This window comes from Oryzias melastigma, linkage group LG16 (genome assembly GCF_002922805.2).
Source record: "Oryzias melastigma strain HK-1 linkage group LG16, ASM292280v2, whole genome shotgun sequence".
In the NCBI taxonomy this organism is placed as follows: domain Eukaryota; kingdom Metazoa; phylum Chordata; class Actinopteri; order Beloniformes; family Adrianichthyidae; genus Oryzias; species Oryzias melastigma.
In genome coordinates, this window is record NC_050527.1 from 21595147 (window position 1) to 21617204 (window position 22058).

Consider the following 22058-nt stretch of genomic DNA (forward strand, 5'->3'; position numbering starts at 1 on the left):
ATTTATATTAATGTGTTAATTATTGATTAATCGTGTACGTTAACGCGTAATTTTGACAGATGCTTGAGTGCTGTTTACCACAGAAAGTTAATCTGAAGTCAGTACATACACCAGAATTTAAGGTGCACTTTCTATTTCTGAATAAAAAATCAAGGATATGAATTATGAAAAACATGAAAATAGCTCTGGTTTATATATATATATATTATTTAGATTCATGAATTTCTGGTTGAGATGTACCACAATTAGTGGTTTTGTGTGTGTTTATTTTTCATTACTACTGACTTTTAACTACCTACTAAATTGAGATGATTTTATGTGGTACACGATGTCTTTTATTTTGAAAGAAATTCATGTTGACCTCTAAAGAATTAGAAACTAATTCATATTTTTTTAATTCTGTTTTCTCTTTATGTTTCTGTTTTATTGATGCTTGAAAAACAAATGCATTTATATTTATTATAATAGCAACAATAGCATTCATAGATACAAATCAGAATCTTCTTTTTCTAAGGGGTGAAATTACAATTTGTGGCTCCTATTGGGTTGTTGTCAGTAAGAAATCCTCCAGAATTGCTCTTTTCTTGTTGAAGGTTGCAGACCCCTGCCCTACACTGATATCCCAGCATTCCTTCATTTACACTTTCCCCCGTTAGCTCAAAGGTCTGTAACCTTCAACAATAAAAGAGCTATTTGGGCTTGTTTTCTACTGATCAAAAATGTAAATATGTAAATATGGGTTATGCTTCTTTGGTGGCATGAATAAAGCAGAAATATAAAAAGAAACTAGCATTATTTCAAAATGTGAAATTCTTTTTTTTACGTTTGACAGAAGCTTGTATGATTTTCTTTCAAAATAAAAGACACCTTGTGCCAACAGGATCATCCAAGTGCAGCTCTGGACAGCATAAGATAATATGTGCTTTAAACTCATAAAGGATCAGACTTTTTACCAAAGTTTTTCTTAGTATTTTAAATCGTCGTATTCTGGAGGAATACCTCTTCTCAGCTATAAATGTATAAACTTAATAATCTAAATTAATTAAATGCTAATTTAGTAACCCTTACTTGAAAAAGATACTATTATGGAGAGGTAAAAGAGCCTCAGGTTTCAGACCCTTGGTTAGCTTATAGCCCCTCCAAACCACAAGCTTGCATTAGCGTAGCACAAAATCAGAGAGCAATATTGGAGCTATCCACTCGTACAGGTTGAAAACAGATTCCGACTCAGACGAGGAACTCCCGATGTGATCACTATGTGAATAAAGAAATACTCAGAAACACTGTTTTAATCTTAAATTATGTTTTACATGTTCTCTATCATGATGAAAATGCTACAAGAACATGATAAAAACACCATAAACAGTATTTTCATTGGAGTGAGTCTTTAGAAGAATACAAAAATATATATTATGTTGGGAACGCTTCTATTTTTCAATGTTTTCAGCAGCTTAAAGTGTCTCTGGTGTAGAGCAGATCTTTCCTTGCTACATATATCAGGCTCATCAGATATTTTCCTATAGCTCCCTTTTAATTTCTTGACAAATGAAGTCCTTTTAAATGGGATTTGAATGGACTTGATTCTTGTAAACCTTAAATTTCCTTCTAATTTTCCCATTTGGCTAAAAGCACCAACTCTTAGGAAAGTTTCAGTAAACACCAGGATTCAGTTTGTTGTTTCTCTGCAGCTCTAAAGCCCATTGTTTCACATCAAGAGCTAACAAGACTGAACCCCAGAGACCCCAAATCAAGGCTGTTCCGATTGAGATCAAACAAATATGTAAATAGTGAGCAAGCTTTAAAAGGGAAAGCACCATTTTTCCCAGTTTCCCTTCATCTGGCCTCTTCTTCTCTAGCCCGGTGCTCCTCAGACACCAGAAGGGTGATATCATCTCTCTGAAAACACCTCTAAATTTTTGGAATATAACATGGAGTTGTGTTTTAATACCGGGAACAGTTTTGTCATAAAGCTGTGCATCTGTTTGCCCTGAAACAATAAAGCAGCGCAGCTTTGAGAAGCTAACTTCTGCCTGAAAGTGGAGAAGCTTAAAGATGTCGTACAAATTGTTTTCGAGTTTCTCTGTCATGCGCTTTATCTGAGAATAGAAGAGATAAAAAAGAATCCCACTGTGATGTGCAATGTGTTGGCAGTGTCATTTGCAGAAAATGGCAAATCCGTGTTTTCTTGAGTACAGCCACATACATGCAAATGTGTTTACGCTTGATTGTGACAGCAGGCATACGTGTGTGTTTGTGCACACTGGAGTTTGTGCGAGCTCCCTGTGTTTGTGAGTTTGTGTACTTGTGAAATAGCAGCAAGAGAGAAGGAACAAGAAAGAGGGAGTGTGTCAGCATGTAAATTGAAAAGGCTTCATCTTTGCGGCTCTGCTCTCTGGCAGAAAGCGTGGGTCAGGCCATCGCTGCGAGGTGTGATTGATGGACGTGTTGCCGTGGTAACACCCCATAAACAGGCACAGGCTGTCAGTCTTTTTGCAGCTTGGCGGCTCTCTCTCTGCGATGTGCCATTGTCACACCAGATGTGCTGCTTGTGATGAACAGGGACAGGGAGGGTGTTTCAGGGCGTTTGTGTGTCTGTGGGGGTTAGAAGCTTATCTAAATTATTTAATTAATATCCATCCTGTCTTCCCTTTGACCTATTTCTTTTTCTACCCAATTGCCTTTTTTTTGCACACCTTTTGATTGCTTCAAGACAGATTATTGCCGCGTCCGTGTGTTTGTCACGTTCAGTGCCTCAACCCAGACCGATTAGATTTGGATTTAAACTTGGGCTCCCAGGGCTCACTCGTGTTTGCACCGCCTCGCTGTGTTTCCAAAATGACTTCAGAGTTGAAGGCAGTAATGTCAAAGTGACATTTTCTGTCAGATATGCTGCAAAAAAATGATTAAAACCCTCTCCTGGCATTAAGACTGAGGTGTTGATCTCGCTGAAGGTTAATAAACCCAAAGCTAACAAAGCTTTCTACTGTTGGAAACACAGAAATCGGAGACACAAACAACACAATTTACAAAATGGAAGACATCATGTACGATTATATGTGAGCCATTCGATTAGAAAAGCCACATTAAGTTCTTCACGTACCATGATAAAACATGGTAAAACTTTTAAAAACGATATCTAGAGCAAAAGCTTATGACATGTTGCACAAAATTATTGAATAATTATTTTAGTAATTCTTTAATAATTCCTTAAAAATAATTGTTTAGCGGAAACTGTGTTGATCTTCAAAAAATAAAGCAAATTAGCAGCAATAGCATCTTTTTTCCCTTAATCCACAAATAATAGCAAATTCATTTTCAGTGTACAAAATCATTTTTTTTACATTTTGAAGTGTGCTTCAACAATGCCCGTGACAGACGGGTGAACTCTTCAGGATGTACTCCACTGGATGGATGAAAGAGTTCTATCTTTTTAAAAAAGTTTTTACAGTCTCACACGTCTGTGGTTCTTCTAGACCTGTGGTCCCAAACCCCCCCGGGCTGATACTGGTCCATGGGTCACTTGGTTCCAGGTTACAGACAGAAAATAATAAATAGGCCTACATACCCTAGCTTAGATTATTTTAATGGAGAGAAAATGGACTCATTCAATATGTGTGTGTGTGTTTCTTGATTTCTAATTCATACAAAACATTATGTGCAATTGTGTATTCACATGTATGAAAATTACAAAAAATACCCATATCCAATTAATGAGGATTTATGTAAAGACAAAATATGATCAATCTTTTTGCCCTGAAGGATAATCAGAGCCTGGATTGAGTGTTAACATTGGCCTTTTTAGGGGAAAAAAACACGTAATGTTTCCTTTATGGAATTGTTTCAATTCAGAAACAACATATATAAATCAACAACTTTGTTTCATTGAATCTTCATCATCTGTAAAAAAAAAAATATGTACTGAAGTTATTAGACTTTTTTATAATAAATTTCTTGTAGTACCTTTTCATTTTGAAAATACATTTTCAGAAACCAGAAGCTCAAAAATGCCAATTTCTATCCTGTTTAGACCGGTACGTAAAAATATTGTCTAATTTAAACCAGTCTGAGGCCTGGAAAAGGTTGAGGGAGGACTACTGGTCTAGATCATTCAGACACCTGGGTTTTGTTGTGGTATTTTGAAATGCTGTTCCACTATCACACATTTGACACTGCTATTCAGTTATGATGACTGTAAAAAGAGCCCAGATCATCACACTTCCACCTCTGTGCTTGACATGCAGTGGTGTTTTCCTGCTAGGGCTAGTTGTGGAAAAATGCGAAATGTTTTTTTTTTTTTTTACGTACTGTGTTAGTCATCAAACTCCAGCATTACTCTGCAGGTTATGTAAACATGTCAGACTATGAATTTGCCAATTTGCCTGATATGCAGTTTTTCACTTAATTTCTATCACATTTTTTAAACCAGCTATAGCAGAATGAAAATAAAATGATAAATGGGAACTCCAGGGTTAGTGTAAGTCATCATTTTGATTCCCCGGTAAGATCAAAGTGTTTAGTTTTTTTCTAAAAGGAAAGATGTATTTTCTATCCTCTGATATGTGCTGTGGAATTGTCAGCAGTGTCAAATAAGGTTTTTTTTATTAGCTCCTATAAGACTGTATTCATCCCACTAGGGGACACAGTATATGTCAAGTTAAACAGCTGCTGAATTCAAACGTGCCATCTAACTCAGCAAACTGAGGATTCCTTCCAACAGTCTCACATCAGCTGTGAAGTGTAGAAGACACGATGACAGCTCCTGTTGTTGACAGTCCACAGCTGCATCAGACATGGGGAGGTCTCCACACACTTTCACACCTGCAAAAGTCTCCCCCTGCTGACCTTTCTTATGATGTGTTTGCATCTGAAGAAGTCAAATCTCAAATCCCCTTCTCTCATTTGTCATCCCCTGCTTCTCACCAGGTGAGACTGAGTGTTTCCGCCAGGTGTCGTGGCGACCTCTCTGTAAGGCTGGAGTCTCCAGGCGGCACGGTGTCCATGCTGTTGGATTCACGGCCCAACGACGCCTCCACGGCCGGACTAAATAACTGGACCCTGATGACGGTGCACTGCTGGGGGGAGCAGCCAGGAGGCCTGTGGACGCTTCAGGTCTGCTTTGTTTGTTTTCTATGAAAACTTAAGGGTATGCAGCAACTAAGTGCTGCATACCCTAAAGCAGGAGTGTCAAACTTGATCACACAGAGGCCAAAATCCAAAACACAGCTTAGATCGCAGGGCGAACAGGATAAACATTTATTGAACACTCTAAAACTAAAATTTTAGAACTTTAAAACTGTAACTTTTTAACATAATTATGAACTAGATATATAGCATTACCTGTGATAATTCTAGTGTGAATGCTGTAAGCTGAATGTGGCCACTAAAGATGCTGAAATTGATAGCTAAAAATGCTGAAGCTGATAGCTATATAAAATATTAGCTAAATGCCAAATTACCGAAAAAAACAAACAAAAAAAACTTAGATTAGCCAAAACAGCTAGCATGTAGCTGAAAAAAATAGCTAAACTTCAAAATAGCCTAAAAAACTGAAAAAAGCCTAAATTAGCTATAGTAGCTCACATGTAAATATTAGCCTGACTCCAAAACAGCCTAAAAAAGTTTTAGAAAGCCAAAGTTAGCCAAAACAGGTAGCATGTAGCTAAAAAAATTAGCTAAACTTAAAAATTAACTAAAAAATACTGAAAAAATGCTATCTCAGCTCAGTGGCCTTGTAGTAAAGTGTCTGCCCTGAGTTTGGAAGGTCATGGGTTCAAATCCCAGCCGAGTCATACCCATGCCTCCCTGCCTGACACTCAGCAAGTGGTTGGATTGGGGGGGTTAGACCACCAAATGATTCCCGAGAGCGGCTGTGTCTGCAGCTCACCGCTCCCCAGGGGATGGGTCAGATGCAGAGAACAAATTTCACACATTGAGATGTGTTACAAATAGTGGGACTTTAACATAACTTTTTTTTAACTCCTAATTACACAAAATTCATGGATTTTTCTAGGAAAACTCACAGATTTCACAATAGTGTTATTTTTGTTGTTTTGTACCAATAAAGTTGTTTTAATTTGACTTTGAATCCAGAAGGGTGCCTCTGCATCGCCGCAGCAACAAGAAAAAGAAAACCTTTGTCTAGTTTTTACTTCTTTTAACACACTCCCTCAGTCTGTTTGATATACCTGTCCCTATGATATAGAAATAATTTGCTCCGCTTCACGTTGTCCTCCTTCAGTTACTGCAGTGTATAGAAGTTTAAAAATAGCCCAACTCAGCTCAGCTTGGTTCAGTTCATTTTGCAATAGCAAAGTGAATCATCCTTTACTTTCATCTCCGAGCTTCAGCCAAGCATGGCAATCTTCATTTTCCTCCCCGCACTCTTCTCTTCCCTTTTATTTTCCTCCCATAGATGTGTTGATGTTTGATATGGAGGAAGGAGCTAAAATGGAAGGGAAATTAAGACGGGAAGGTTAAGTAACCTTGGTCGGGTTTGACAGACACAATGCTGCTGACGTCTGATTAGAATCCATTCCCACAGACAGTATTGCGCTGAGGTCATTTACTGTATACGTGTGGGCGGCGGCGGCAGCAGAGTATGTGTCCGTGCGTGCGCTCCTTCGTGTGCAAATAGGCTTCAGTCCTTGTAAACAGTTGGAGGTTTTTAGAGAAAAAGCTGTGAAGATGAAACGCCCCCCCCCCCCCCCCCCGTCCTCCATCACCCAGCTCTTCCTGCAAACTCACACACACATTTGCACTCTTTTACTCTCCCTCTGCCTTTTCGTCACCACGTCTCTCCCATGTCCTCCTGCAAATTTCTTGTACCCTCTGTGACCAATTACCAGGGCCCAGTGTGCCGCAGGTATAGGGGGGGTGTACTGCGAGACCGAGCCTTAAAACAGCACTGCTGCTCATTACTGGCGAATCACAGCCATGCTCACAAAACCGCCGGCCTCTGAAGTGCTGCATACCCTAACACACGGGTGTCAAACTCAATCATACAGGGGGCCAAAATCCAAAACACAACTTAGGTCACGGGCCGAACAGGATAAACATTTATTAAACAAACTAAACCTCATTTTTTAAAACTTTAAAACTTAACTTTTAACATAATTATGAACTAGATATAAAGCATTACCTGTGATAATGCTAGTGTGAATGCTGGAAGCTGAATGTGGCCGCTGAAGATGCTGAAATTGATTGTTAAAAACGCTGAAGTTGATATCTAGCTAAAGTATTAGCTAAATGCCAAATTAGCCACACAAAAAAAAACCTAGACTTGGCAAAACAGCTAGCATGTAGCTGAAAAAACAGCAAAACTTCAAAATAGCCTAAAAAAACTGAAAAAGCTAAAGCAGTAAGCGTGTAAATATTAGCCTAACTCCAAAACAGCCTAAAAAACTTTTAAAAAGCCAAAATGAGCCAAAACAGCTAACATGTAGCTGAAGTATTAGCGTAACAAAATGGACACAAAAAACTGATAGAAGCCTAAATTAGCAAGAACAGCGAGCAAGTAGCTGAAATATTAGCTAAACGCCAAAATAGCCGAAAAAAGAAAAAATCTTAGTAAATGCCAAAATAGTGCAAAAAACTAGCAGAATGCCAGTTTTAAAACTTTCAATTGTAACTTTAACATAATTCAGAATAATAAAAAGGCAGGAATATTATTCCAGAATAACTTTCAATATTTTACTCTCCATAAAAAATATTTTGTAAAAATTATACAAGTTAGAAATAAGCACAAGATGACATTGTGTCAATAATTACTATAAAATAAAATGATCTGGAGGGCCGGATAGAATTACCCGGAGGGCCAGATCCGGCCCCCGGGCCTTGACTTTGACACGTGTTCTCTAACATTCTACATGCACCCAACAATCGTTTCCCGCTGTATCTTCAAAACTTTACGTGTAAAAACGTATATTTGACTGACTACAAATGACATCTACATTTACCCTATTTAACGACTGCTACAGCAAGATTGCATCAGACAGGCGGCGAAGCAATTAAACTCCCAATGATACATGAAGGGAAACAGAGGACAAACAGGACTAATGCAGAGGAGGGAGTGAGGAGAGCAACATGGAGAAAGTCTGTCACTGGTATCTGCCGGATCAAAACTCAAGGGTAGTGCGGCGTAGATGTAAGGAGGTGTGTGTGGAGACGTGTGTGGAGAGTCTACATTGATTTGTCATGATGACGATTGTCAAAGTGAGCAGTGGCTGTGCTGGAATGAAAGCCAGACTGAGGGGGGGAGAGGGTTTTATGGCTCGAGGCTCGGCTGACCTTCCAGCACTGTGAAGGAGAGCAGGACTGGAAATTCTCTGTTGCTCCTCCGCCCCCCTCGTCTCCCCTCCACCATCAGCTGAACACTTGCAACAATGTAAAGATGTTCAACACAATAAAGACTCTCCAGCAGTATATAAGGCCAACACGCACAACGATCCCCGTCTGAGACGAGCTTTACCAAGAAGCTGCTAAAAGTACATCTGACTTAATTTTCCTCCTCCTCCCTCTGGTCGCTCATTCATCGGCAGTCTCTTCTTTTTATCTTTTGACTGTGTGCATGCTGCCTCCACGGCTCCCTTTCATCCTCGTCCTGCTGTGCATCGAGGTTTTGTTCCACAGAAAACGGTCAAATATAGCCCTAATAATTCATTAGTGCTTCACATAGCGGGGACTCGACAGCGTCGGACAAAGGTTTCCACTAACACTTTGTGCATCTGTTATATCATCTGTTCACACTATCGAATGAGGTGTTTCAGTTAACTGACCCCAAAGGATAAGTCTGTGAAATGTTTTACATTCTAATCTTTCCTTTGTTCATTTTGGCTCTGTTTCTTTTCTTAACTCTAAAACTCGTTTTATTCTCTATTAGCTTTAAGTTGTTTTCCTTTGCAAACTTCAGTTATTGGGTTTCCAATTCCGATGTAAACTTACATATTGGTCTGGCTTAAGCTACATTTGTCTGTCATATTGTCTCCTTGTAGCTTTCCAATTTTTAATCATATTATGCACTGAATTTTTATTATTCTACAAATACTCTGAGCATTTAAAGTGCATTAATGACTGCGCTAAACAAGAAGTCTTGGTGTTCACGTTAGACAAGCAAAGCAGTTTCTTCTTCTTTTACTGTTTACTAGCTCATGTCCGCCACCTACTGTTGGAAGAGGCTTGGTGCAAAATGTCAAAGTGATGCAAATCTCGTTGTTTGAGCTTGAAACTGAAACGGTTCGGTTCATTGCTAGCAACCTTGCAATAGTAAACCTAGATTGCCGTCATGTCTGGAGAGTGGCCTTGGTTTATCTTTATTTAAAAAATAAATGCAGACATTGTTAGGCTTTGTCTGGGCTCAGCAGATTAACCAAATCCACACATCGCCACCAAATCCTCCTACCAAGTCTCTGATTGGTCAAAGTTTAACTGGCAATGTGTGTTTGGTGGACACGTGTTTTTGGACGTGAAGACCAAAGACGATTGCAAAAACTTGCATAGTTGTCTGTAAATGTGAGAGTTTTAAACGTGGAAACCCAAAACGCACATTTGCTTGTTTACGTGTTGCAACACATTGTCTCTCCAAACTCATCACATATTGACGTTTGGTAAGGACTCCTCCGTATCAAAAACGGAGGTTTTGGGTGTTCCCAACTCACTGTTTATTGACGTGTTGGCTGTTTGTAGAATCAAGGGTCCGCAACCCTTGGTACGTGGTACCAGATGTGGTACAGCACATGGACTAGTCCTGGGACGTGGCAAGTATCGGTACTGGTACCCTAACCTGACACCGAATGTGGACTGGTCCTTGGGATGAGTACCCTAACCCGGTACTGGTTCCCCAACACTAACGCAGTACCAGACTCGAATCAGTACTGGGTTAGGGTACCTGGTAATGAGTTAGTGTACTAGTTTGCTCTCCATCCTGGTACTGGATCGGTTCATGACCCGGAGTTTGGGGACCCCTGACTTAAAGGGAACAGCCACCGTGTCATAAAACGAGTTGTGGACACCGAAAACATTAAAAAGTGGTGCGCAGGGGTCCTTGACCAAACTTTTGGCCGCTTGACTGTGCATTGTTGACCTCATTCCTAAACATAGTTTTAGGTTTTTACTAAAATACTGTTAAATTCTCACTATTTGTCCTATTCTCGCCACGACAAACACTTTGGTTAATTAATATTTCTTGGAAGTCATTTTTTGATTTTTCCTAAAGAGATGCCCAATCCAAAAGAAAGTTGTTTTTTTTTAATGGAAATTTTGTTTTTTAAAATAATATGGGATGCTTTCAAAATGTTAAAGCTCTCCCTATTGATTGTATTGAGGGTCCCTGCACAAGAAATCCCAGTCAATTCAAAAACACAGATGTTTGTTCAAAAACTTTGTCTTCATGCTAACTTATCCGCAGGGACTTCGTGTGCACGTTAGTGTGCACGTTGGTGTGCACGTGTGTGTGAAATTTGGTGGCAACAGTCTTTGAGAAATAACATCTCTGATTCCCAGAGGACTTCCAGACTCAAGCCAAACAGAGATGCTGAAGGAATATAATGGAGCTGCTTAGCCTGCAGCACTGTGGACACACAAACGCACACCGCCACACACAAACACAAACAACCGCAGCTTCTGCCGCTGACTGACAGATCATATATTTACCATCATCTTTCCCGGTGCTTCTTCAGGAGTCTCTCCCCTCTTGTCTCCTCAACAGATTGCACAAACCAAACATGAAGTGACTAACTGATAAAAGAAAAACCAGGAGATAATGTTGTAATTATGCAGTTCAGCTGATGCACGGAGCCAGCAGGGAAAAATGATCAGCCTGTGTCTGCCACCTGGAATGAATGGATACAGTACAGTTTGTGTTCCTGCATAACTGCTCGGAAAAATAATCAATCCTTTGGTCCTCTGCAGAGAGACGATAACATTACGTTTCAAAACAATTCCTCAGAGGCTTATCATACTTCTTTTTTTGAATCATGGCAGGACTGTTGTGTTTGAAAAAAAGAGCCGCATTTAAGACCAGCAGTTAAAAATTATTTGAAACGAGCATTACACTGGATTAAACAAGTATAAATACAGCAAATGGATGCTTTTAAATTCCTATGTTTAGAATTGATGCAATCTGTTGCATTGCAATAACACAAACTGGTTTCTCTGCACAATATTAACACTATTTACAATTGAACTAATCAGGATCAGGATTTAGGGTAAACTTAAAGCAGAACAGATGTAAACATACTAATGCAACTAATTTATTTCAATAATGTACACAGTAAACCTGCAAAAGTGCCTCAAAATAATTGGAGATTAGAAAAAGTCGACTGATTTGAGTGTATTTCCTTTGAGGAGGGGGGTCTCTCCTACTGCTACTACTTTTGCTGCACTAACAGGGTGTCTTTTATTTTGAAAGGAACTTCTGTTAAAAGTTAAAAAAAGGCTATTTTCTTTTAGTGTTAATGCTTTATTCATGCAAAATGGACCACATTCAATTTATGTTTATCATAGTTGTAACAAAAGCATAAATACAAATCAGTGTCTTATTTTTTTGAAGGGTTAAGGAAGACTTTGTTGCTCCTTCTGGGTTCTAGTCAGTGAGAAATCAACCAGAAGTTGCAGACCCTGATTTAGGAAGAAGCAACCTTTTGTTTTAAAGAGTTAAAATCTTCATGTTTAAATTTTTCCCCCTTTGTTTGACTCGGATCTAACAGAAAAGTCTGCTGGAATGTTCAGCACCATGGACAGCACTCCACTCAGAGAACAGTCTGGCAACACCTAAGAAAAAGTTAAAGCTCTGTGCTTAACTTATTCAGCCATAATACCTCCGCACACTTCCTTCTTAAATTTGTTTAACATGGACTCTCTCCCCATTAGTGACCCTGCAGCAGCTATCACAGTCACATCAAGTAGAACATTTAATTCCAGCTTTTACCAGCTGTATTTCTTACACAACCTGCTGCAAATTGGCTGCCAGAGACCTCAGTAAATCACACCAAATTTTACACTCTGTAAAAAAAACTCCCATAAATACATATGCAGCAGTCCCACACCTTTCAGGTGCGAGCTCATCACCGTGCCTCTTTAATAAATCCTGATAGTCCTGCTTCTTAGTCGTACAACTTGTGCCAGGCAGAAGCTGTTGTGAAGATGTCTTCCCTCTTTTTTCTTTTTTTTTAAATGCACTTCCATCATTTTTTTGTGTAGTTTTGATGCACTGCCACTTTGCTGGGAAACACCTCCACCCTCTCCGACAACAGCAGCAAACACACACAGTATCAAGTTTTGTGGACGTGCTGTCAGAGCTGGAAATGAAAACAGAGGCGCTTGCACTTTCAAACAAACAGCGTCTTTCACCCCCCAAACACACACAAACTCTCCCTCACTCTCCCTGGCCCAAGGTGGATTTCTAGAGGTGCATATATTTGCATTAATCTGCATGTTTAATGAATTTTGGGAGATCAAGCGATCTGAGCGGCCCCTTTGTGGGTATTCTTTCCTTTTTTTCATAGCAGTTCAGAGTGGGTTTTTTTTGGAGTAAGGGGGGGCGCTCCATGTAAATATCACCCACTGTGTGTTGGCACCCGTCACAGATGGTCGGGGGCGAGGGCACCCTGTGGGCAAAGGATACCTATTTCTGTATGTTTGTGTGACACGGAGCACCAAACGAGTGTGATTGTGTGAATACTCAGCAGCGTGTGTGTTTCTGTGTGTGTTAGCTTCTGTAATTGTGCTGCTGTTTGAAGTCCACTGCACATTTGTGTGTGTAACCGTCTGCACTGAAGCAAGTCTGGTTGTGTAAGTTGGGTTGTTTGTGCTGAGGCGCGCCGCAGAGTGTGCGTGCCTGTGCTGGTGCGTCTCCCAGCATGCAGCGCTGCTGTGATGGCCCTGTTTTGGATGATTGATGTGTTGGAAGGAGCAGTGAGGAGCCCAGGTTGGGCCAGAGCCTCAGTCTGACACAGTGCTGCCTCCCTGCTGCTTTACATATGTAGACGCAGCAAGGATCCTCCTTCCCTCCCATCTGACACTGCCTCACTCTCACAACTGTGCCAACGCTCACAGGTTCCCTTCGTTTTTTGCAGGGGGTGGGGGTATTTTATTCTGAAGGTTCTTTTTAGTCCTTGCTGAAGCCATTCGCTGTTGTTTAACAACTTCCTGTTTCCTGTTCTAGACTAGAATCAAAGTAAGAAGCACAAACACAGTCAGTTCTATTTTTGTTTTACAGTTTTTTGCTATCATTCAGCCAGCAGCTCTTGTCTTTTTAGCACACATTTCTCACTTACTAAAGGAAGCTGTAATATTTACTGTCTAAAGTACATTTGGACACAAATTAACAAATGTGAAAGACCCTAGAGTTTAATGAAGCCAGACTGACACAACAAGCAGAGCTTTAAGTCATTCCAAAAAAATATAAAGTTTCTATGTGTGTGGTTAAAATTTGTAACACTGCGTGCTTGGATTTTCTCCGGGGACTCGGCTTCCAATCACAGTCCAGAAATATGCTTCATAAGATGATTAGTTACTCTAAATTGCCCCTAGGTGTGACTGTGAGAGTGAATGGGTGTATGATTGTGTGGCCCTGAGACAGAATGACGACCTGTCCAGGGTGAACCCCGCCTTGCTCCAGTAGGAGAGATACAGCGTGTTAAGAAAATGGATGGATGGATGGAGGGATGTTTAATTTTTTTTATAAATGTCCTTGATCTTCAGAAACATGCCAAAAACAACACTTTCATGGGGGGATGTTTAAAGTCCCCCTCCCATGAAAATCCTTTTTTTTTTTGAGTTTTCAATACATATGCGTGGCATTTTTCTAATGAAAGAGAACAAATTTAATAAGACTCTGCTCTGAGACACCAATGATTGAATGTATTGATCACAGTCAATAAACATTGGAGAATTAGCTAAAAGAGTCTTTGGTGAACTGGAAGGAGAAAGAATCAGGATTTTGGAGGAAGTTCTGTGCATGAAGATTTTCACTTCCTCGTCCAGCTGACATCCGGATCAGAACACTACCGATATTGATGGACATTCTTATGTATGATCTTGGTTAAAAACTTCATAATCATAATTAAAACACTACTGGGAAGGTTTTTTTTAAATAAAAAAACTGTCATAGGAGACTTTAAAATGTCTTTTTTAAGGTAGGACTGACATACTGTCCAATAGAGGAGCTGCAGCCTAAATTCATAAAAGGTTATGTTGGTCTACGGGTCTTTTTTTATTTTGGTTACAAACACCATGAAATCACTTTTCTGTCTCGTTTTCACCTCAGTTTCTGCCTGTCGTTCTCCTCGTTCTCCTCCATCTTCTCCTGTCTTGTTAAATGTATCACTTCCACTCAGTGTTTTGTTCTTTTCATCCTCGTCGAGCAGAACTCCCACTCTCCCTGTCTGTCTGTCTGTCTCTGTCCCGTCTGCTTTTCTCTTGCATTTGCCTACCTCAGCATCACTGTTTGTCTGAGCGCCGTTCACATCTCCGGCTCTCTTTCACCTGACACTCAACCGCTTCCATATCCTGCCATCTCTCCCATCACTTATCCCTGATGCTTCTTTTCCCAGTCCCTTTGAAACCCGAGCCGTATCCCCTCTCTTCACCTGTTTCTGCTAATCTTACCATTTTATCTTTTGTGCATTCTTAGACATGCAGTAAATAGTTTTATCATGACAACCGTGTTCCTCATGAACAGGAGAATTCATTAATGCACACCTAAAGAACTAAAATCCCTCAAAACATGACTGTAAGCAGCATCTCTATGGACCTTAAATGAAGAAAACTAACTTTCAGTTCACTTTGCTTCAATTAAAGCGTGCTTTCACATTCATGCCTTTGGTTTCTTAATGACAGCAGGACCACAGCTTCTTAGAGAGCCGTGTCAGGCCTGCAGAAAGGCATGCTGGGAGGCTGCGAGCCATGCAGGCCTTATTGATCCACTTGTAGCATCCAGCTGTTTGTTTACCAACAACAAATCAATGAATGTCTCAGCTGGGGGCCGCCTTGCCTGGACTCAGATCTACACTCACACACATCAGGTCCCGCACAAGAATCCACACACACGGCGGCGGCGGCGGCTGATGAAGTTTGTCCTGACTGACGGTCTGCTCTGTGTTTAGATAAACATGGTTCTTGTTTGAAGCTTTTCTGCAAATGTCGGGGTTCAGGTTGCTGATGACTGCTCAAGATTGAAATGCTGGTTTATTTTTTCTGAAGTTTTAATTTTCCTATAGGTTACTTGAAAAAAGGAATCCTCAGAACTAAATTTTTTGGATAATTTGCAAACCAAAACTTCATAAATCTGTTAGGGAGCTTGAGTCACCCATAATGATTGGAGTTTAAACCAATTCAACAAAGTTCCTCAAGTCCCACTCCCACATCCATCCATTCCTTTTCCTAATCCCTTTCGGGGTCACAGGAGCCCGTTCCAGGTACACCCGGGTCAGTTTAGTGGAGGGGTGGGCAAACTTTTTAACCACACAGGGTTCTAAAATGTGACAGAAGTGTCAGCCGGACCAGGAGCGGATGCTTGAAGTGTTTTGCTAATACGAAATGAGAAAGAAACAACATGGATTCTGGACAAAAACATGCCTTTTTTAATTTAAAAACTGTGCTTTTGTTCTAATTTTAGTGCCAATAACACCAATTGGTTGATTCCCCCCAGGGGAAAACACAAACTTAGAAAAACGCTGTGTTTGTGGTGTTGGAATGATCAGAAAAATGACTCGAAAAACACAGATGTGTGTCAGGAAAAAAACCAAAAAAATCTTCCAGGACCACATACATGCAAAGCAACTTTCTATATCTAAGCACAAGTCAGTTTATTTTAGTGCACAGTCTATGGGGAAACACCAGAATTTTAGGGAAAATGAAAATAAATATGGAGTATCAATATCATTTGTTCCAGTGTGACAGGCTGAATGGTTTGAACGGAGAGGTCTTTAATCAGGATTATTCCATTTTTTTAAAAATTAAAAAACTGTGTCATTTTCTAAGACTTAGTTTCTTGTGAATAACAGATCTGTTGGTGTAGAGCAACTCCACCCCCTTTCATGTCGCCCATAACTGAGCTCTCTCTCTAAATGCAACAAAAACGGCGTGCAAAATCAGAGTTATCCAGCCGAACAGTTCTGATCCAGATTCCAGCTCAGAAAAGGAAAACAAAGACGTTCATGGATCTATTTGTCTGCAAGTGGATGTATCAGAATGGAGCAGAGCAGGAAGACTGTGATCTGCCCAATGTAGTTTCTACATCATAATATAATCTTTTTTCATTTGCTGCCAATTCACAATGATTTGAAAAAAAGAAAAGCTCAAAAATGTTATTCAGAGCTTCATTTTCTTTCTACAAAAACATGTTAAACACCATTTTCATCAGACTGGGTCTCTAGTAAGTAAGCCTCGTCCTAACCATGCCCGTCAAATAAATTCTGACTCTAATGATGAACATCATTTTGTTTAACATTTATTTTGACAAACTGACTCATTAATGATTTTCTTATCTGCACAGAAAAAAATGAAAAAAGTATTTTTTCCTTTCTCTCACGCCTTTTTTTCTTCTTTTGTTTAAAACTGTAAAGACTTTCTGTTTTATGAAATGATGTCATTTGCTCTGCACTCGTTTTTAGGTGACTGACCACAAAGGAGAAGTGTGGAGCTGCGCGAGGCAGCGTGGAGAGGAGACTCCTGGAGCTTTGCTCAGCGCCACCCTCATTCTGTACGGCACCTACCACCCACAGCAGAGCTCGCCTGGTAAGTGAAGGTCTAAAGCACAGAATCATAGATTTGAGACGTACCACTCAAATTTAGGGGAATATGTTCATTATCTTTTTCTGTTTTTATTTAAGTAGAATCTAAACCTAGCGTTTCAGATCACATGGTCCAGTATTTTTATCCACAACAGAACATAAAAAATAAAAAAAAAATTTTGAAGTGAAAGATTTTCCTCTAAGAATGTATCCACAAAACGAGCTGATTTCATCTTTGAACACCTGATTCAGAATTATAGTTTCTTCCATAACACGCCTGCTGCCGATGCATTATACCTTTATGCCCCACCCCCTTTAAAAGTCCTCTAAAAATTTACTGTATATGCATTCATACAACTGTTGTTTCTTTATAAATATCTCTGTTTTTTCTAGAACGGCTTTATGTCAGATCTGAAAACTAAATAAATAAGTAAAACATTAAATATATTGTCAATTGAAAGGAAAGTGAGGACATGTAATAAATATGCTAGGAAAGCATTAAAAGAAAATTGAAAAACATTTTACAGTGAGTAAACTAAAGACAATCACAGTTTTTTGAATGGGATTACTCGATCTTCTTCCTGTGCCATAATGGAACAGAAAATACACAAAATACAACAATTCAGTGGGTACAAATGATTAAAATCATACATAATTTGAATTTATGGAATGGATTAGAGAACACAAATGAGTTTTATTGGTAGCTAGACGTGATGACAGATGAGGAAATGACCGCATGTTCCTGGTAGAGGAAGTATTTCACAAAGGAACTAAAAACCACTGGATGACCCCAAAGTAAATGTGACCTCCCGCACAAAGCAAATTCTCAAAATCAGAATCTAAACCTCCTAATCTGTGAAGACGGGGCCCACTGACCACACACATCCAAATGAAGGTCTCCTATATAACGGAATTAGATGCTAGATGTTCTTAATTCTTGTTTTTTCAATATTTGTTGCCTACTTTTTTCAGCCTTCATCACATAATGAATGATGTGCATATGTTCTCATCGTTATCCTGCAGATAACAGATAGAGCAACAGATTAGAAGTATTTTTGTTGTCTTTCACAGCACAAATCTCTGCTGTCATTGTGTAGCCAGTTTGTTGTCGGACAGAACTGTCGTGTGTAATTACAGCAGGACCTTCCAGCCGCCTCCTTCCCAGGACGCACGCGACCTCCACCTGAAACTCGTTAGCTGCCAACCTCCGATTGTCTGCCAGAGGTTTTGGGGACTGTAAACCACTGGGGGGGGGCACACGTTGCTGTTTATCTCTGTCAACACGGGTTCATTGTGGTCATAGAGGTCGTGTTCTGTCACACACTTCACAGAAAATCATTGACAGCATTCATCTTCATTTCATTCTATTGTTTTTCACGTTGTACGATTAGTGGTGGAAATATGAATGAAAAGTGAAGGAATTTCACGGAAGTGTCTCCAGTGGGAGACCCGCTGCCTGCTCGTGTCCCGGCGTGTGCGCGTGCTGCTCCCCGTCCTTTCTTTTTCTGTCGAGATGCTGATCTCTCTGTTGACAAATCAATGCCCTCCTCCCTCCTCTCTTCTACATGGTCCATCCATCCATGTACCTCTCCCCATGTATCTGGGTCCAACCCAAGTTCAAGCTGTTACTCAATCTGCTGCCCGCACACACACATTCATGCACACACACACTTAAACAGAGCTCATTTACACATTTGTATGAGTGTTTTCTTTTATTCAATTTGATTTAGTAACAATAAATATACTAAATGCACAAAAAAAGTTAATACATGAAAAGGAGCAGAAAGAAGAAAACTTATATTATCTGCCCCAATTGCTAAATCAACAAAATGAAATCAAATATATCAATCAAGGAATTGAAAATGATCTTTTACATAAATATTAAGGACATAAACAAAATACATACACTAAGTGGTTGTTTTTATAATTCAGTACTTAAATAGTTTGCTGTGTACAAAACATACTTTAATTCTATCTAATTATCTAATTATTCTATCTAATTATATCTATAGCTGTTTACCAGTGAAAAAAAGGCTAGACCACCAATATTTAACATATTTTCATGACTTTACTGGCTATATATTAAAATCTTGATAGTATAATTGCAAAATGTGTTTTTCCCTGTCATTCTAAATGCAGAATGTGTCTTTATTCCAGTTGAAAAAACACAATATTAGCAATAAAATCCCCTGATTTGTGTGATTTTAGCTTAATTCTTGAATGACAAAGTAGAGTTGTATTTCATAAGTTAGGGTGTAAGTATTGAACTAACAAAATCTTTAAACAATTTTACAATAGTTCATTTTTTTCATCATTTTTAAACAGAGAAGTGATTTTAGGTTTATTAAAGGTACTGTGAAGTACTCTAAAAAGTGAAGTTAATTTTCACTATTTTGTCCAAAGATATTTCACTGAAATAGTCAAATCCATCAAAAAAATAAAAAACTTGCCAAGTCTTTCTATGTAGTTAAATTCATGTTTAACATTTGAAACGTTAAACTTCTGTTTTCCCTCCAGATCAGTGGTTCAGGTCGGTCCACCTGTCGCTGACAGAGAGAGTACCGCTGGGCTGGTCTGCAGATAGAATCGGCCCACTAAAATGTTGTTTTTGGTTAGTTCTGGTCCGATCCGATCAGCAGCGGTCATCAGACTGTAGAGAGCTTCATTTAATCAGAGAGCATGTTAGCTGGAGCTTGATGACCCCGATCTCCCTCTAGACTCTGTCAGCAGTTTATCTTTTCTAACTGGAATTTGCATCAGAAACTTGAGGTGAAAGAGTCCGATGTCCTTTTATTCTTTTGTCAGCGGTTTTGTTCTCATAACTTACCCCGTTCTGACATAACAGCAATCACCAAAGTCTCAGTTTAATTATTTTTTACTTTTTCACGTTTTTAAAATTCATTTTAGAAAGTTGTTTCCAGATTTTGTATTCCGTAGCTGCTACTATATTTTTTTGGAGGGTGTGGTTTGAAAATAATGACAAAGGTTACAACTACTTGTTGTCTGATTGCTGAAAGCAATCACAGTTTGTTCTCCGACCTCATTCTTATATTTTATTTTTATATTCCATTTGCTTATTCCTTCTAATCAAAACTGAACCTCAAAGAGGTTTAAAACTTGTTCTGAATGAAGTAAATTTGACCCCCTCCCTCCAGAGGGCTTCTAGTAGGATTTAGGATTTTTTGTAGATTTAAATTCTGTTTAAATTTAATCTTAAAAACTTACATTCAGACATGGAGCTGTTATAACATTGAAAAAGAATAGTTTTTTTTAATAAATTGAAATCTGGTTTAAATGTTCTTTGTTATGGTGGTTAATAGTCATTTAGTTCGGTTTACTCTTATTACAGGCATAAATAAATGATTTTTTTAACCTTTCGTTCCTGATGGCTCTACAAATGTTGCAGAAAAAGATAAAAAGTATAGTTTAATGAAAATATCTCATCTCTTACTGTCTGCAGATCTGTTGAAATCAGACCATGAAAGATTCAAGGAAGCCGAGTTTAGCCGAATAATGAGTCAACTTCAAAATAAAGTTACTCAAGTAAAAAACTCTTTGTTCAAAATAAGTACATTTAAAGTAGTGAGATGGATGTAGTGCAGTGTAGCTGAGTGAGAGTAGTGGTTAGCAACTTAAGTCCAAAGAAAAATATATATATGTGCAATTGGAATACTTTGATAAAGTTTATTTTTTCTTAAAAGTTACTGGAATAAACTGAATAAATAACTTACTGCTTGTTTTGATGATAATATCAGAAGAACTGACCATTGACTGTAAATATTGAGTGTGCTCATGAAACCGAGACCCTCAGACTTAAATAAATAAATGAATAAAACAAAAACAAATAAAGTCTCTGTATAGGAACTTTATTCCCACTGCCATCAGACTGCACGACTCCTCTGTGTTCCTATAGGTCATAAAAAGTGTTTAGTTACTTATTTGTTTGTTTGGTGATTTGTTTTTCTCCTGAGCTGCCATGACAGGTGAATGTCTCCCCTTTGAGATTAATAAAGTTCAATTTAATTCATATGAGCAATGAAAAGTTCCTAGAATGATGCATATAGCACTAGAATCTACATAAATAATTGAGTTTTAACAACTGTTCTTTGAATCAGAATAGCAAGATTTATTCTTAGAAAATATATTTTTATACTATAAATGTATTATATGAATAAATGTATGACATGAGGCACAAAGACAAATGAATCACCAGTAAAGCATTTGAACTTTATTCAGCTTTGTAACCAAGAGATTTCTGTACATTCAGGGATGAAAGTCTGAAGATTAGCTCTCGTTTGTGTTGAATTATATACAATTATTTTCAGTAGAAAACATCTTCATAAAGTTTTTAATTCCAAAATATTTTAAGTGAGGAAAACAAAATGAGTGTTAAAAAGATTTCACTTTTTTAAATTTTTCAGCTACAGGAAAAAAAAGTGACATTTCCCAAGATTATTTATGATGTCCCTTTATATGGTCCAAACCTGTAGAAGTTTGCATTCTGGGTTCTTCAGATCACCTCATCAAACTACAGACATATTACCACCTGTGTGAGTCAGTGAAAGCCGTCCCGCCGTGTCGATCCATGACTCCTGGGGGTGAACAACAACAACACAACAACAGGAATGAGAGGGGTCAAAACAATCAACTGTCCAAAGCTGAAATCACAGTTTACCAAAATGTTGTCAGATATCGGGGCATCGCAACATAATGAGATCATGAAAGTTAAATTAATATCACTTCCACAGATATTTAGGTTCATATGTTGACACTTTGTTCGCTTTCCTCATTCTTTCAAATTAGAAATGTTAAAAGGTTATCATAAATATTCATCTTGTTCTAAAAAAAAAAGAAGCAGTGAATATTTAAATTTTTTTATGAACCGTCAAATAATTCTGTTTTCACTTACATTTATTGACAAACATGTTTGCTTACACTGTTAAAGAACCCTGAGTCTGAATTAACAGCAATGAAGAAAACTTCAGTGCTGTCCGAATCCACTAATTCCAAAATCGAGTGCACTTGAAATTCCCCAGAAGTCTTGGCGATAAACTAGCATACATCGATGCTCACTAGATTAGCGAATATAGACCACAATGCAACCTCCTCAAATATGGAGAATATGAACGACACAAATATAGCAACGCAAGTATGGATCAAAAAGCCACAAAATGCACATCTTGTGGTTGTTGTGTTGTGTACCTGAGCGCTTTACGAAGGGTTTTTTGCATGTTTTTCTTTTACAATAGTAAAAATGGTTAAATTTCACAGGTGGTTTTCAGCCATATTTGGGGATTAGTCTTTTTTTTCACAAGTTTTAAAGTTGAA

General features: G+C 38.7%; 1 protein-coding gene across 1 annotated transcript in view; it reads left to right on the top strand.

Annotated features, from left to right (window-relative positions):
- The window catches only part of LOC112143846 (furin-like protease kpc-1), a 216519-nt gene that overhangs the window by 183207 nt on the left and 11254 nt on the right, over positions 1–22058 (top strand). The window contains exons 16-17 of the mRNA XM_024268057.1: positions 4924–5109; positions 16611–16734. Of these exons, the coding sequence (XP_024123825.1) occupies positions 4924–5109; positions 16611–16734 (310 nt within the window). The remainder of the gene's footprint in view (positions 1–4923; positions 5110–16610; positions 16735–22058) is intronic.